At 33.4% G+C, this 16608-nt stretch overlaps 1 protein-coding gene across 1 annotated transcript; it reads right to left on the reverse strand.

The window, feature by feature from the left end:
• Positions 1-41: 41 nt before the first annotated feature.
• On the reverse strand, positions 42-16309 carry LOC126733957 (ionotropic receptor 93a). Its single transcript, XM_050437459.1, has 16 exons — positions 16110-16309; positions 15907-16059; positions 15753-15848; positions 14856-15005; positions 14617-14799; positions 13808-14010; positions 10779-10946; positions 7037-7264; positions 6741-6976; positions 6485-6680; positions 6268-6430; positions 2815-3035; positions 2425-2602; positions 2280-2358; positions 358-515; positions 42-286 (listed from the first exon to the last, which is right to left on the reverse strand). The coding sequence occupies exons 1-16, from the start codon at positions 16198-16200 to the stop codon at positions 186-188; spliced, it is 2604 nt and encodes an 867-aa protein (XP_050293416.1). The 5' UTR covers positions 16201-16309; the 3' UTR covers positions 42-185.
• Between the last annotated feature and the right edge of the window lie 299 nt (positions 16310-16608).

Here is a 16608-nt window from a genome sequence, read left to right on the forward strand (position 1 = left end):
AGACTTTGATTCCACAAAAAGAAGTCATATAATTTTTGGTTGGTATAAATAAAACGTACATTTTTATTTTAAAGCTTTTATTTGTTTGTATCCCTCGTTATAGTACTCACACATTAATTAGCAATTTTCTTTACATCTTCTTAGGAATGATTTCAAGTTTAAATAGTTCTCATTGTTTTATTATATTACGATATAAATGGCTGCACCACCTTTTTCTGCCTTTTATCTTTTACTTTTTTACACCAACACTTTTCAATCCCTACAACCAAAGCTGAAAGGAAGCAACCTGAAAAATTAAAAATTACGCCAGTTAAGAAAAGTTACTTTTCTTCACCTTTCTTCTCTATCATTAAATACCTATAAATAAAACAAAAAAACTGCCTTGCATATCATCAAGATTAACCGTATGATTATTTACTTCGATACTGCGCTTCTTCATCCAGCATTTGTCTTTTTTAGGCAAATAGTCTTGCAGCCATTTTTGTATTAGTCCCATTTGATGTAACTTTTTTATTCTAAAAAAAAAGGCACAGATGATTGGAAGCCGTGCTTCATAATACTTCAGCAAAACACTTTACTTGCCACTCGGTAAGTTTTCCTAAACATTCTTAAGGAGAAATTGAATTAATAATTTTTTTTAGAAATTTGTACCATTTAGTTTGTTGACATTCCAAATGGGAGCAAATTCTCAAATCTACCAGACATTGTACCTCAGATGCGCTAAGATGCATTTACAAAGTCTACTTAAAATGTTGATGAAGCTTTGCATGGCATTGGTGCATTTGCATATTATTTACGGACTGTTAGAGAGCATTTGACCTGGCTGATAAGGGTTTGCTAATAGAACAACTATTTAAAGTTTAATTTAACATTTTATGAGTTAGGCATAAAAGCTTCTTCTCGGAGAAAATGGCACTTGTTAAGTATATGGTGATAGAAGTTTTGACAATGAAAACTTTGGTTGTGCTTTCACAATTTTACGAATATAAATGAAATAATCTGAATCCAGCACTGAAGATTTTATTTGATGTAGAGATTTCTTAATTGGATCTGAATTACAACTTCAAACTTCATAGAGTCTTAGGTGATTAACAAAGGGAAAAAATTGAGTATTTCAGGCAAGTTCGGTGGCTTGATAGCAATATATCTATCTAGGTGAGACCCTTGTAGGAGCCAGATGTCATAAAAAAACCACGTGAAAGAAAATTTGTTACTTGGACACTGTGAATCTTTCATCAGGTAACTTGTTAACAACCCACCAGTATATAAATTTGCTCAAGAAAATTTCATAAGATATCTTGTAAAAAATCTTGGAAAAGTCAGTGTTGAGAGCATATACTGATTCACAAGGATCCGATCAGAAAGTCGGTGATAACTAAGAAGGTTGAGCTTTGTATTTTTCCTGAAACTGAAACCTAATTGTTCTTCAATTAATACAGAAGACATAAGATCACATCAAATGTTTTCTGTATGTATGTATTTATATGACCTATAATTATTAACACTTGTTTTCTGCCCAATCTTTTATTCACACTCCAAAGCTGGTTTTCCAGATATTTTAAAATTACCTATATATTAGGGGATTAGTTTATTCAGCAATTACGAAGAAAGAGCAGGTGAATAACACTCTGGTTCTGATTGTTTATTGACACATATATGAGTAAAATAACTAACTGGAATAATTAGACATTAAATGTTTTAAATTTTGGGAAATATTAGACAGACATAAATAATTCAAACAATTATATTAGTATTCCACGGTGCTCAGACAGTCTGGACTTCACAATCGCTGACACAACTTTTTTCCAACAATTGCTGTTGAGTCTAATAGGTTTTGTAAGACCACATAATATGCAGTTAATTGAAAAAATTGTATATCTTCAGCGCACATATTTTTATGTTTTATGTCATGTTCTCCTGAAGATGCTAAACGTCTAAAGGTAAATAAAATGTTGACTCATACAGGAGCAAGTTGGAGGATTTCAAAAGGTTGTCAAATATAAGAGATAAGGACTGTATTTTCACATTTGGGTATTTTAACTTATCTTTTGCTGATAATGTTAACATCGTCAGCGAAACACACATCTAGCGGTAAATAAATCATGCAGAGCCTTGCCAGATAGAAGACATGAAAATATTTTCAGGTTTTACCTCATTTATTGCTGAAGATATGAACATCCTTAGTATATAATACTGTGAGCAATAAATATATTATCTTGGTCAAGTGGTAACATCTCTTTTGAACAAAATTTATTTAAATCTTTAAATAGTCTACTCACTCTTGGTTTATTCGACTTAGGTACGGTGTGTGCGGAGCCACAATCAAAGCAATTTGCTCATCAGAGAACTCTTCCGATCCTGAAATAGATCAGTATGAATATGAACGGAAGTTTAAATCATTCACCACAATATTTTCTTCTTTACCTAAAGCAAAATCACACGTATCGCTCTCTAAAAATTGCTGTTTAATCATATATTGTAATTTAATTTTCCAGTCGATGTAAACATGCCGTCCAGCTTTTATTTCCGCTATCATATTCCTCTTATTTGGTTTTTCTTTAGCGCCCTTATAAATTTTCATATAGGTTTCATCATTACTCACCTAAAAATAATCAACATTTTAACAAAAATTCAGAATAAATACTGAACACACGTGTCTCGCTAACGATATTTTTCATCTTGAAAGCTCTCAACCTTGATTTCAAGAATTCTTAAATTTTCTCCTGATGATGTATTGTATATAGTTAACGAAACGCATTTTGTGAAGTCCTAAAACCTGTTTAGTTTGATCTTATAGTAGATAACAATTATTACCTTAAGCTGTGCCTCAAAAAACGAATTTTTGGAATAACTCCAACTAATGGTGTCACTTCGCTTTATTAAATCCTCCAGGGTAGTAATAGGAGCTTCATTTTTTGGAAATGTTAGGTAAGCTACCAGGTTTCCGCAATATGTCGTTCCTATTACTAGAACGACTAACCACCATGCACCTACAATTATTCGAGCACTATCTGCATAGGGAAGATGCATTCCACCTAAAATCATATTTTATGGTAAAATATCTCAGTTTTAAGTGACAGTAATGCTACAAACTAATTTAATCTAAAACAAAGGTAAGGACACAAAGTCACGGTCTCATCCAATCTATATAATTTATTAAAAAAGCTTAAAAGCTACACGTGTTTCGCTCCTGTCGGAGCATCATCAGGCCTAGACCTACACAGATCACATTACAACTCAGTGTTCGAAAAAAGCGTTTTAAGCATTACAACTCAGTGTTGTAATGTGATCTGTGTAGGTCTAGGCCTGATGATGCTCCGACAGGAGCGAAATACGTGTAGCTTTTAAGCTTTTTTAATAAATTAGATTGGATGAGACCGTGACTTTGTGTCCTTACCTTTGTTTTTGTTTTCGTTTGGTCTCTTAGAGAAAAATGGATGATACGTTTCTATTAATTTAATCTAAATGCGAAAATATGAGTATCGTTCTTGGACGGAATAATGATAATTCTCATATTATTATTAGAGCGAAGCTCTATGTGCTCGTGAAGAATTGACCGATTTTCGGACCCCGCGTCACATAAACGTTAATAACTTTGCTTCTATGGCGATTTTTTTTTCTGGTTTTCACCGTTATATGTGGGAAGGTTGAGGCTACGTGATGGTGCAGATTTTTTTTTGAAAAACCCGCTTTTTTCGCGGAAACAGCCGCTGCAGCGGTTTGTGGAAAACTGACTGAGCCGAATTTTCTGAAACTCACTGACGTCAAAGCCCTCCATGGGAAGCAGTGCAGAGAGGGTGCTTTTAAAAAAAAACCCATTGGAAGTCGGATTTTTCTGTAAATGAAATTTAAACTTTTTGCGTGGTACCTCACGGACTTGTGGGGTAACCGGTTGTGGGGCCTAAACGGTAAAGTTCCCAACAATGCGGACAAAACGGCCCTTTTCTACATAAATGTAGCTTTCTTTTTTATTCAAACTATTTTTTCCAAAAAGCAACTGCTTCCGAGATAAACGAGCTCAAACTTAAATTTTTTTTTTCGAAAGAAAAAAAGTGAATTTTTTGAGAAATAATTTTTTTTTACTTCTAAAAATTTTTTTATTTTTTTTTGTTTACACCGTTGGAAAGCCTAATCCTTTAGGATTAAATAAATGTATTACTTATGGCGCTAGGTATTATACAGGGTGAGCTGTGTTAACAAATATGAACCCCTTTTTGAGCCTTTTCTTGACCGATTTTTTCTGTTTTTCTTAATTACTCTTTATTGGCGGCACCTAGAGACTTCAAACTTTCAGTGTTTTAAGAACTTTTTAAAACCTATTTTTTGACATAGTATACAACTTTCTACGTAGAGTAGTTTTTGCTCTACACCTTTTTTTAACTTTGACGCTTAATACCGGCATACCTATGATACCTACGAAAACCATTTTTTTTCTGAAATCAACGGACACTATCTGGCTATAATCCACTAAAAACCGTTTTTCTTCAAACGTTACCGTTTTTCTGCAACGCGCTGTTATTTAAGAAAAACCCCAAAAAAAAGCCGATCCAATCAACCAGTCATACCGTCGACACCACGGGAGCCAACGCATGGTACAATATAGTTAGCGGTCCAGCACCCAACGTAAAAGTATAGGAACAAGGTCTGTCTCAACAAACCTATGGTCGCGTCTCCATGGCAACGAAAACGGCGATTTTCGCCGAGAAAAGACCCCTTTTATAATCGAAATTTAACTACTAAAACCAATTGGAATCGGTCCAGAATTGATGTTAATCTGTTCCTAAGGCTTTATACTATTTGTCCATGTACAAATCATAAGGTAAAAACCTTTTTTATACCCTAAAACATCGTCTGAAAATGGTCGATTTTGACGTCTACGCACGATATTAATGCCGACTTTTACGGCGGTTTTGACAACATGGCGTCAACGTGGATGAATCGGTCGGACTTGCTTCTTAATTTCATTGATAAAATGCTTCAAATAGGTCAGAACTTCCTAAAATTGGTATGGAATTATTTAAGAGACTCTGGAGAATCTGAATATAGGCATATCTTTTACCAAATCGTCTTCTTTTAGCCGTGATAATTTTGCAAAGTTTTGAAGTTTTAGAATTTACCGTTTATTATTATAATCTTCATGCGACACAGTGTCTATACAAGGCATTTTGCTAGACAAAAATTACAATACAGTGGGTCCTAATGATAAAAAAAAAATCTAATCGGGATTTAATATGTATTATTATTTTATGTGGAATTTTTTTTTTTTACTTTCTTGTTACTTGCCGATTTGAATGAAATTTGGTATTTGGGGTTTATTTAGGAAATAATTATTGATTTTTAACAAATTTTTAAAATATTGAGTTTTAATGTCACGTGACTATTAAAACTTTTTTCCTAATGTCCCGGTTTGATTGAAATTTGGTTTTTGGGTTTATTTAGGAAATAATTGTTAAATTTTAATAAACATTTGATATATTAGGTGTCAGGGTCACGTGACTATCAAAACTTTATTCCTATTGTTCCGATTTGATTGAGATTTGGTACTTGAGGTTTATTTAGGAAATAACTCTTGACTTTTAACAAATTTTTACCAAATTGATTTTTAAAATTAGAAACGTACTATAATAATAAAATAAGAAGGGATCATTAAAGATATCATTCAATATTAGTTATATTTACAGGAGTTACTTGAGAGCGGAGCGTATTGTAACACATCATGGTTCTCTGAAGCATGATACCCAGAAATAAGTAAGTAATATTTCAATGAAATTTATTTCTGATTATAATATATAATAAGACCTTCCTTTTTCTCTCTGTTTACTATAGATTCTACTATAGATTCTCTCTATTTACTATAGATGTTAATTTTTTCGAAGTACTAAAAAAAGAAAAAGTTGGCTAGAGCACCATGCCGAGGCTAAGGTTTGAACTCAGAGCCTCAAGAGGATACGGCGGGTCTCTTCCCAACTGCGTGTTTAGGGCACCTCTTGGATTTTTGTGGAGATTTTTTTTTGTAATACTAACAAAAATGAAGAAAATTTCTACTGGTCCCCACGGATTAAACTTGTTTAGCATGGGACCACGTACTCAAATATCGGATGCTTTGTGAAGAAAATAATCTGGACGAAGAAGTATATCAGGGATCGTAGAATAGCTCAATTGTACAATGCCTATCATCGTGAATCTAAGCTTTTAAGCAATCATTAGAGATTGTTGTAAGTTTCAAGTGAAAATTAGAGATACATATATTAAAAAAGTTATTTATACCTTGCTGAAGCAAAGCTCCATACATGTACCATATGCAGTTTTGTACTGTAGCTAAGCCCCCTTTGCTCCTTATACCTTTATATTCATAAACCGGACTTAACTTGTGTATATAAAATAAAATTGGACCCATAGATATTATCGTGGTTGAAAGGCAAATCCATGTCTACAATAAAAATCAGTAATATTATAAAATACATACATATAGTTTTGTACTTACGTCTCCTCTGAATGGTGATATAAAAAGTAACGCTCTGCTTAATACTTTGGGTCTGGCAACTACAAACTTATATGCCTGTATACTGATCGGATCTGTAAAATTTATAATTTTCTTATTGTCTTCGGTAACAGTATAGGCGCATGCTCCCATTGCTACTGTCTTATTATGGACTAGCTCTAAAATACCTTGAGGAACCCTGAAATAATTTTTTAAACTTAATATTTTTTTGTCGATAAATTTATTCTCAACTCTTTACCTGAAAGTAGTAGTTTCAGAATTATTTATTAAGTCCATGAAGGAACTTGTTTCATTAAGACCATAGCTGGAAGCAATTGTTGCAGAAACATTGGGAGGATTGTGACTTTTTATAATTTCAACTGCATAGGTAAAATTTAGATTTTTAGCGAGTTCATTTATAATTTTGAACACTATCCCACCGAATTCCACAACATCTCCCGATGCATTCGTTTTCAAAATTTGCCAAGGCGGATTCTAATAAATAATTATTTATTTTAGCTAGGATCTGACAAAATAGCCAAAGCGCGACCTTACATGAAATGAAACAAGTGGCAACGTTTTTCTTCTAAACCCTTGAGTTACGTGGGGAAAGAGCTCATCGACAAGAGTGGCTCCATCGCTAGGTCTCCACGTTCCCACAGAAAGGATTTGGGCTACAGACTCATCTGTTTCCATGACTTGGTATTCTCTACCCCAAGTCTCGCCCGTTTCGAATTTCCATTTTGTACAGTTATCGCACGATCCCGATTGCATCAAGTATTTCTATGCAGAAAACATTAATATAAGAGGATCTAGGAAAACAATAATGTAACCTTTTTATACAGTGACCTCCTAAAGTACCGCATAAATTCGATAAAAATTAGAGACATGATTTTTTGAGAAAACGCTCGGACCCGTCGATTTTTATTTTTAAATTTTTGCATACAGGGTGGAACAAAAAAAAAGATATGACGTAATCGGTCATTTTTTTAAATGGAATGCTATATTTTTTATTGCATTTATGAAATATAGGCGAAATTCCAAGCAAGTTTCGTATAACACACCTTATCTCAAAACTCAATTGTTTCCGAAATATTTACATTTAGATAAGAAGAAAACAAATAAGTACGTCTATTTACAAATTAAGGTAAAATCGAGGATAAAAATCATTTTCTAAACACTGCCAATTGTTTGCCAAAGAAAGCTTATGCAAATTGACCTTCTGTAAGATCCTGCTTTTTTCTTGCGTTTAGCAGACTCTAGCGATCGCTAATGAACGTTCGCTGGTATTGTTTCCAGTCGCTTTCTTTGCCAAAAATTTGAAAAGACTAAGAGTAATTCGAGCACTGTAGTGTAGTTTATTTTTCTTTCATATTGTGTTGGTTCGCTGGCAGTGGTTCAAAATCCAAGAATTATTGGGAATCGATGAATGGTTCAATACCACACGTTCATTGCTCTTCGAAACAAACCGCTAGTGTTTGTTGGTGTGAGTCCAACGAACGCTAATGGTTCGCATGGAATGCCAAATCTAATTTGTGGATGGTTCGCTGGTTTTATCTAAATGCTATGAAATAACTAGTTAGTCGGTATTGGTTTGCTTGCTTGTGTCAAATATTCATCATCGACATATAGGAAAATGAGTAAAATGCCTAAAAATTAGGAGGTTAACCTTCATGTACGAGAGTCGAACTCGCGTTTTTTGGATCTAACTCGGAAACTGGACTGAGCCAATGGGTGAATTAGTTTCATTAATTAGATGTTTTATCACAAAAAAGTAACGTATTGAAACACAGCTATTTGTAAATGAATGGTATAGGTATTTCTGTAGTATTGGAAAAGTTAGAGAAAGAACAGGGTTCAAACATTTATGATTACTTTCTTGTACGTCGTCAGATTTTAGCTAATTAGTATGGTATCAATGGCGAACGACCGGCTGTCGGAACTCAGTCAAAAATCACTAAAAGCTAGCAAGTGAGGGACCTGGAGCTGATATCAAGATTTAGAACTTTTAGAAAAAAAAGGAGCCAAACAGGGGAGAGTTACCTAAAATAGGATACCTAAAGTGCTTTTTAACCCAATACTCACTAACTATGCTATTGATATCTACGGTTTTTCACCTAAAACATTCCCATTGACTTTTTGCTCTGTTAAAGTATGATTATTCATCATTATCTTTATTTATTTATTTTTTCAACAGGCCAGAGCCCATTTACAGAAAAATCAAAATTAGCAACAGTAAAATAGAACACATAAAGTACGAAAAACTAACAAAAGAAACTAAACACTGGATTAAATTATTTAACAGAGCAATTAGTAAATTTTTTTGTTATTAAGCAAAACAAAAAAAATTAATTCTGAGCAATATTTAAAAAAAAAAGGTACATACAAAACAGAAGGAGGTAAAGTCAACCCATTTTCCAGCGACTTCCCAACTCACAGTGTAACAATCCTTGTGATCACCCTTAGAAAGCATTGATAAGATATCACAGGTGGAAGCAAATTTGTTGAAGTTTTTGCACATGATAAAAATAGGATCTTGATCTTTAATGTTAGTTATGGCACGATCAAGAGCAAAAGTAACATTTTTCTGGAGGAAGGGCGCGACACCTGTAGCTATAAGAAATGTGACCAAGAAGAGACCATTGAGCAATTTCCACAAGAATACTACAGAGTGAGTCTCTCTCCACAAAACAAGAGCTTCTAAGTTGAACCGGGATAACACATGATTGTGATTGTAACCTCTAACTGGATAGGCACCATTTTCTCTAAAAATAAGATATTTCAAAAAGCGCATTTGGATGTATTCAAGGGAGTTAATATAGCATTCATAAGATGGATATCAAACCAGAGACCCATATTCGAATTTGGATCGGACCAAAGAGAAATAGAGCATTATCAAAGAAAATTAATTGCTAAAAACCCTGCAGTTCCGAATAATAAACCCCAATAGCCTTAAGGAAGCAGCCACTATATGATCAATATGAAGGACGAATGTAAGCCTATCATCAAAAATAATTCCTAGGTCCTTAAAAAATTTCGTTCTGCATAAAGGGATGTCATCAGCATGGTAAGTCATCATCAAGTAAGTTATCAGCAATGGTAACTCCAGAGGTAGGCATAAAGGATTTTGATTTGTAGCCTTATCTTGATGATAACGTAGAAAAAGTAATATTTTTAAAACAATGTAAAGTATCCTGTTTTGCACACCTGCTCGGGTAAAATGAGATAGTGTTTAAAAATATTTAACAAATTACGTAAAACATAAATTATATATACGGAGCTTAAAAGCAGAACAACTTGAGTATCTTATATTAATAATACAAGAAACTGACATTTTAATCTCGACAATATTCGCACGAGTACTGCTCATCATCATTTTCCTTCTATTCTTCTGAACTGTTGTTTATTTTCTTTCTTTCTGTCATTTTTTTTCTTTTATAATATAGATTTTTCAAAATATTTAAAGTCAAAAAGTTAAAGTTTATTAAAGTCACAAATCGAAAATTAGTAATATAGTATGGCTTCAGCAGGGTGGGATCAGAAAGGTTGGAGTAAGGTAAAAGTAAAGAATAAGAAAGGTTGGTTGGAGTAAAAGGCATCTGGAAATAGATACAAGCTAATAAAAGTAAATAAATAAGTTAGTATTAAATTCTAAAGCCTGAAAAGTTGCCACTATCTTTGGATATATAAAATTTAAATAGGTAAAATATAAACTGCATACTGCATAGCATTCTTGGAATAATTTCTGTTTTAAATAAATTTTAACTTATTTATTTTAATTTGTTTTAAATAATTTTAACCAATGTGCCATTATTATGGAATCATAAAAACTCCCCACCCTTATTTAATTTCCAACCTCAATCCAAGAACTAACAAAACAAAATACCTTACTTTTTCGAACTGCCCTTTGTTACTCATTGCACTAAGAAAATTAATTCGAATTTCCAGTTATTACTACAGGTGGCGCTGCTTGTTTTGAGAAAATAACCGGTATTCTATTTTGAGCAACCCCCCTTACTTATCATTGTGAGTAGATTTCAAATTTGCATCATGTATCATCAATATCTAACGAATCAGGGACAAACTGATGCGTGTAATCCCTTTTGAGAACTTTACCAACTATAAATAACTTTAATAGGTCCAACACTTTAATTTTATAGAATGCGAGTGATGATGGCATCATAGCCGAAAGCGCTTTGCTATTTGTGGATGAAGAATATATACGCGTTGTACAAATCTCTTCTCGCATTTTATTAAATCTACCTGTACACAGTTAGTGTTAACTCTTCCAAGTTACCTTCATTTTATCTAAAAGATACTTTGTCCTTTCTGATTTCGTAGGTCTTATAGCTTCCCATTCCTCCTCGGACACTTGAGACGCCATTTCGAATTCTTGCACTATCGCATCGTCTAAACCTTTCATAAATCCAGTTAATGTTTCTTCAATATGGCAAGCTACACCTCCCTGTTACAATGGGAAATAAAATTTATCTGTTATCCCCGGATTACACGAGGCTAGTTTTTCAAGTTAGGATAGCAAGCTAAATATCCCGGTGTCCTAGCCTGAGTTACTGTCCTGGCTTGGCGCATGCCAGCCAGAACGGTTTACATGTGGCTAGGAAATTTTAAGCCATTAGCTAGTACTATTGCGAGATCAATAGAGCAATAAATTTACTGGAAATGGTAAATATTTCTAAAAAAAAATAATGTTCGACTGAAACAGTTACTTCGAAAACTGTGTCAAATTGCATTGGATGAATTAACAGAAGTTTTATTGGAAAAACGCGTTTGGACAAGACCATGGATTTTAAAAAGGAATGAACGTGGATGATCCGCACTGGTTTTAGAAGAACTTCGCAATGAAGACTTAAAAGAGTATATCAGTATTTTACGAATGGTGCCAGATGTGTTTGATATTCTGTTGAGTCTTGTGATGCCAAATTCAACGACAGCATACTATTATGAGAGAGGCTTTACCAGCAAGAGTAAAGTTGGAGATCACTTTAGATTTTCTTTCATACGGCATTAGTTACAGAAGACTGAGTCACTTTTATCGGGTCTCAAGGTGTTCCAAATTCATAACAGAGGTATCTGAAGAAATCTTCAAGGCATTAAGAAAACATAAAGGTTAGTACTAATAATAACTTTATATTTGTATTCATCATAATATTACAAATACCTAAGGTAATAAAAAAATTATGCATTGCGTAATGCTATAATAATAGGATTCTCATTGTCCTGGCGTAAAAAATCTAAATTAATCTAGTCGATTGAATTTTGTCGTTGATAATTATTAGCTTCATTTTCTGTAATTATAGACAAATCCGACTCTCCTGATGTAAGTGGTAATGGTACAGTATTAATTGTTGTGTATGAATATGAAGAGCAATGACTACTAGGCGTCTGGTATGTAAATGTTGTGTTTACGCAGTTCAGATCTTCCATGCGAGACTGATATAATATGGCATTGATTTTGTCCCGAGCCATAACAGCTCGTGCAGTAGATAACATTTTCAGTTGCCTTCTCACAAAAGTTCCAAAAATATCATGCTCATTTTGTTGTGCTGTAGAATGCTCACCCGTATGTGTACTATTTAAATTATCCTTTATCGACTTTATTTCCTTAACCAAAGATGCCACTTCTGTAATTTTTCTTTTTTTCGGAGTTGGAGCTGACATTTTATAATTTACTAGTAGTTTTCGCAGTTGGCGTCGTAGACTCGTTGCGTTGTGGTTTATTACCTGTGGCAGATGTAGATGGCCGTGATGAACAGTTTTCAGAATTTGAAACGTCTTCACTGTCATCACTATTGTCATTGCAGCTGTTGTTAATATTATTTTCTTTGCTAGTTTCAATGTTGGCTTGGCTCACTTGGCTGTTATCTTGCTCTTCATCTATTGCTGATTCTTGACTGTCCTACAACAACAAAAAAAGAAACACTTTAGTAATAATTATTATAATAAATAGGTATATTATTATTTTTTGCAGATACCAAATAATGCTGAAGAATGGGCGGAAATAGAAAATGGATTTAGAAAGAGATGGAACTTTCCTTTGTGCTATGGTGCCATTGATGGAAAACCTATGAACTTCAATTATAAAAAAGTGTTCAGTATTGTTCTCCGTGACAATTTAACACTGGAACAGAAAGTTTACAACTACCGACTATCCAGAGCGAGACGAATAGTGGAAAATGCCTTTGGTATATTGGTAAGCCGATTTCGTGTATTCCAGAAACCAATTGCAACCAATGTAGAAACAGTCGACAAAATTGTATTGGCAGCATGCGCTTTACACAATTGGTTGAGAAAAGAAAATCGAAATTATTTAATCAGCAGTGATATCGACCGGGAAGATATTGATGGAGGAAACACCTCCCATGGCTCTTGGAGAACAGAAACTCCAGGACTTGAAGGCTTATGTCAACAAGGGAGTAATAATTCTTCGATGTCAGCAATGGCGAGAAGAGAGACTTTTAAAACCTACTTTAAGAAAGATGGTGCGGTGCCTTGGCAATTAAAAATGATTTCTTGACTGTTTATTTATGTGCGCGCCGCAGAGAAAACGCGCTGCTTTTTAAAATTCCCCTGTGTGTTGGCACCCATTATCTTTATTATAAATAAATAAATAATGCAATCTTACTTACCATTGTTTTCCTTTTTATTGATACACATTTAATAAAACTGTGCATTTCATCGAACCATTTTAATTTTGACTTATACTCGTCCTTAGAACCTGCTCCAGACCTGGTTGATTTTTCAATTTTTTACAGTTCCTGACAGTAAGTGGCTCGTAAATTTTTTATCCTCATTTTTATGTCTTTGATAGACATTTCTATGCCGAGTTCTAATAATTTACCACTTATTTTTTTTAGTGCTGATATGATGGAATAGTGGCGTTCCACATTCTTCCTCACGATACATTTGTACTAACTTTAAATTAATCTCGGCACTTAATTTTCGCATGTTAGTTTTAGAAGCACGCGGTTATCTCTAAAAATAAAGCAGGTCGACACTACGCACTTGCCGTTCTAAAATACTAGCTTTGCCGGCCAGACGAGGGTGGTACAAAAGCCCGGATGTAAAACCAGTAGAGGAAGACGCTAGTAGCTTAACAAAATAGAACTCCGTGCTATTAAACTATCCTAGCTTAAGACACTGGCTTACTGTCTTTCTCACTAATTTACTAGCCTACACGCGAAACTAGTTATGTATACATGAAGCTATTAATACTAGCTTGCTAGTTTAAAAGCGCTAGCTTGCTATCCTAGCTTGAAAAACTAGCCTCGTGTAATCCGGGCATTAGAAAACTTTAAACTAACTTACATTGCAAGTCCCATTTATCAAAGTGTTATTGTAAATGAAAGCAACGTTGTCGCCTTCCATTATAAATTGCTTAAGCCTTTTTAAAGTTTTAACTTTGCTATTGGTATTTGATATCACATATAGCCACTGGGTCTGTGCGTTGGTTAACTTTAGCTCTTTTGCAAATGTCATAATTATTTCCACCAATTCATAGGCTACAATAGCTAAAGAATATAAATATTAATTTTTAATTAAGATTTTACACATAGAGCAGATTTCGTTTTCGCAAAAGTGTTTCTGCTTATTAAGATGCCTTAAGCGACGGATATAAAAAAAAATCTAAATATAAAATAAAAAACGTAAAACCGAAATAAAGATAAGAGGCATACAAAAATCGAAAAGTACAATTTTTCTTAATATATTTTCAAAATTAAAAAAAAAAGAGTCCTAAAGTCAATATTTTTTTAAGAAATATGTTTAAGAACACTGAAAGCATTTCAGAATTATACACAAATTGCGTCGTATATTTGCAAGTTTGATTTTTATGAAGAGGAAAGTACTGCTAACCTAAAGAATAACTTGACTGCTATTATAAAGTAAATAGGGTTAAACAAAGGCAATTCAAATATATTTTGGGTTAACAATTAACGAAGAAGTAAAATCAAGGTACCAAAGCCCTTTATTTATCACGTTTTGCATGTGTAGTGAATGTTTGTTGTGTAATGTGATAATGGCTGATGAAGTCATGAAATGGTCTACTAGAAGTAGTGTCCTCGAGAAAACTAACTACTTTAATAAATATATATAAATAGTATAATATTCAAAGTTACCAATAAAGTGGCTCTCTTGCATATTCTCACTTAACCCAGCTAACTTTGATCTCACAACTCCATTAATATCGTCATAGAAAGCCGATGCATTTGTAAACAGACTCATCAAAGAGATTCCTGCTGAACTGACTTGACTGGTCCGTTTTGTTAATACTTTTATAACCCTGGTCAAAAGATCGTCTGCTGCAATTTGATGATATTTAAGTTTAATTAAATTCAATTAAATGGTTCATTCTTACTTATGAAATTATCATAAATGATAACGGTATGTTTCCAATTAAGCAGTCTGTTTGTTCTAAGATCTAAGAGAAGCTGAGGAGTTTCTTGTCCTGTCTCAATTATTGGAATTGTTATAGCCATATTCTGGGGTAGCCGAGCACAGTCGTGTTCTAAAAAATGATGTAAATTGAATAATAGTTATATATTAATTATATTATCATTCGCCCTCGTTCTTCACCATATTTGGTTTCCACGTAGATGAGGTATTTTGTTCATTTCAGGCTTGCTATCCCATGGGAATTTTCCTTCACTGGTTCCAATAAAATCACTACTTTACATTTTGTTATTTTTTCTAGAAATATTCTCCTTCTATAGTGAATTTTAAATTAAAAAAAAAAAAACAATGGACAAATACCAAAGAATAACAAGGGCAACGAATAAGTCATGTCAAGTTGTGGAAAGGCTCGAATGGATGCCAATACAAATGTTCAAGGAGAACCAATTTTTGACTTTTGAAGGGACATTAAAACGATGCTGATTTACTAAATTAAAAACTAAAAATTAAAACAATACTTAATCACGTGCTTAGCTCACTTTTAATAAAGTTATTCAGTATTATTCGGTATAGAGTTGCTTTGAAGCAATGTTCAAAGAGACAATTATTATCATCATATATTTCCTCTTGAGGCCGTTTTTTACATGGATTTATCTAGAAACACCTTGATATTGAATGTTTTAAAATTTCTCTTGACTTGGATTGAGTTAAGAGAAAATTTGTCCACCTGGGTACTCCATCAATGTACCCTTTCTATTTTTTTTATTTAACATAGAATTTGTCGATGGACTCAATTCTAAAATAGTCCATTTAAACAGACATAGGAAAACATCAAATCAAATAGAAATACTTGAGGTGTTACCTGAAATGGCGATATGCAATAAATTTTCCCTTTTTGCCGCCCTATATAATCTCCACGTTTCTTTACAGGATGTTATGCTTAACAAAGCAGAAAATTCTGAAAAAACAGTCCATTAGACCCACCAAACTGACTGCATCTATAAGGAAAATGTTACCTCTTTTAATACTTATAGCAGGCCATGCAAACATTTGAATATAGATTCCGCCGTGCCTCAAAATCTCTCTTTTAGCATATTCTAGAAATTCTTCAATTTTGTTTCTAAAATTATCATAGTCATCACCGAGATATTCCTTGTCTATTACAATCGCTAAAATGAATCGAAATTAAAAAAAAAGATTATGAAACGACGCTGTTTACCCATAGTGGCATTAGTCATTAAAGAAGGAAATATTTGGCATTCTCCAACTCCCACGATTACGCACAAACAAAACAAAATACTCCAAGACATCTTATTTTCCTGGAAACTTGCAGATTTCCCGTCATGCTTAGCCGAAACGACAATGTCCACTGACAGCGTATTTCAAAAATCATTATGTTTTTAGGGTAACAAATAAACCGATAAAAGTTTAATATATCACAGGTGCGGTATCCCTAGAAAATATAAAGGTTTAGTCCAATTTCGCATGTTAGGTTTTTCTATAAATAATTTTCTTCTAGGACGCCTAAAAGGTTAATGATAAAATATGCATTCGGGCCTCGATTTAGGCCAGAAAAAATATAGAACAAGCCTGATGATTTATTGAGTAAAAGAAACATATAGGAGAAAAGTAGTCCATTTTTACGTTGTGGATAGAGTAGGATTAATAGATTTTCTGGAATTACATCTGGAAACAGAAATAAAATAAAATTATTACAT

The sequence above is a fragment of the Anthonomus grandis genome, chromosome 1 (assembly GCF_022605725.1).
Source record: "Anthonomus grandis grandis chromosome 1, icAntGran1.3, whole genome shotgun sequence".
Classification (NCBI taxonomy): domain Eukaryota; kingdom Metazoa; phylum Arthropoda; class Insecta; order Coleoptera; family Curculionidae; genus Anthonomus; species Anthonomus grandis.

Excerpts from the sequence above, each read along its gene's own strand:
- LOC126733957 (XM_050437459.1), bottom strand. The coding sequence starts at position 16,200 with ATGTCTTGGAGTATTTTGTTTTGTTTGTGCGTAATCGTGGGAGTTGGA. Across the intron at positions 14,800-14,855 it reads CATTTATGATAATTTCATAA|CAGACGATCTTTTGACCAGG; the intron begins GTAAGAATGAAC and ends ATCAAATTGCAG. Across the intron at positions 6,431-6,484 it reads TATCACCATTCAGAGGAGAC|ACATGGATTTGCCTTTCAAC; the intron begins GTAAGTACAAAA and ends TTTTTATTGTAG.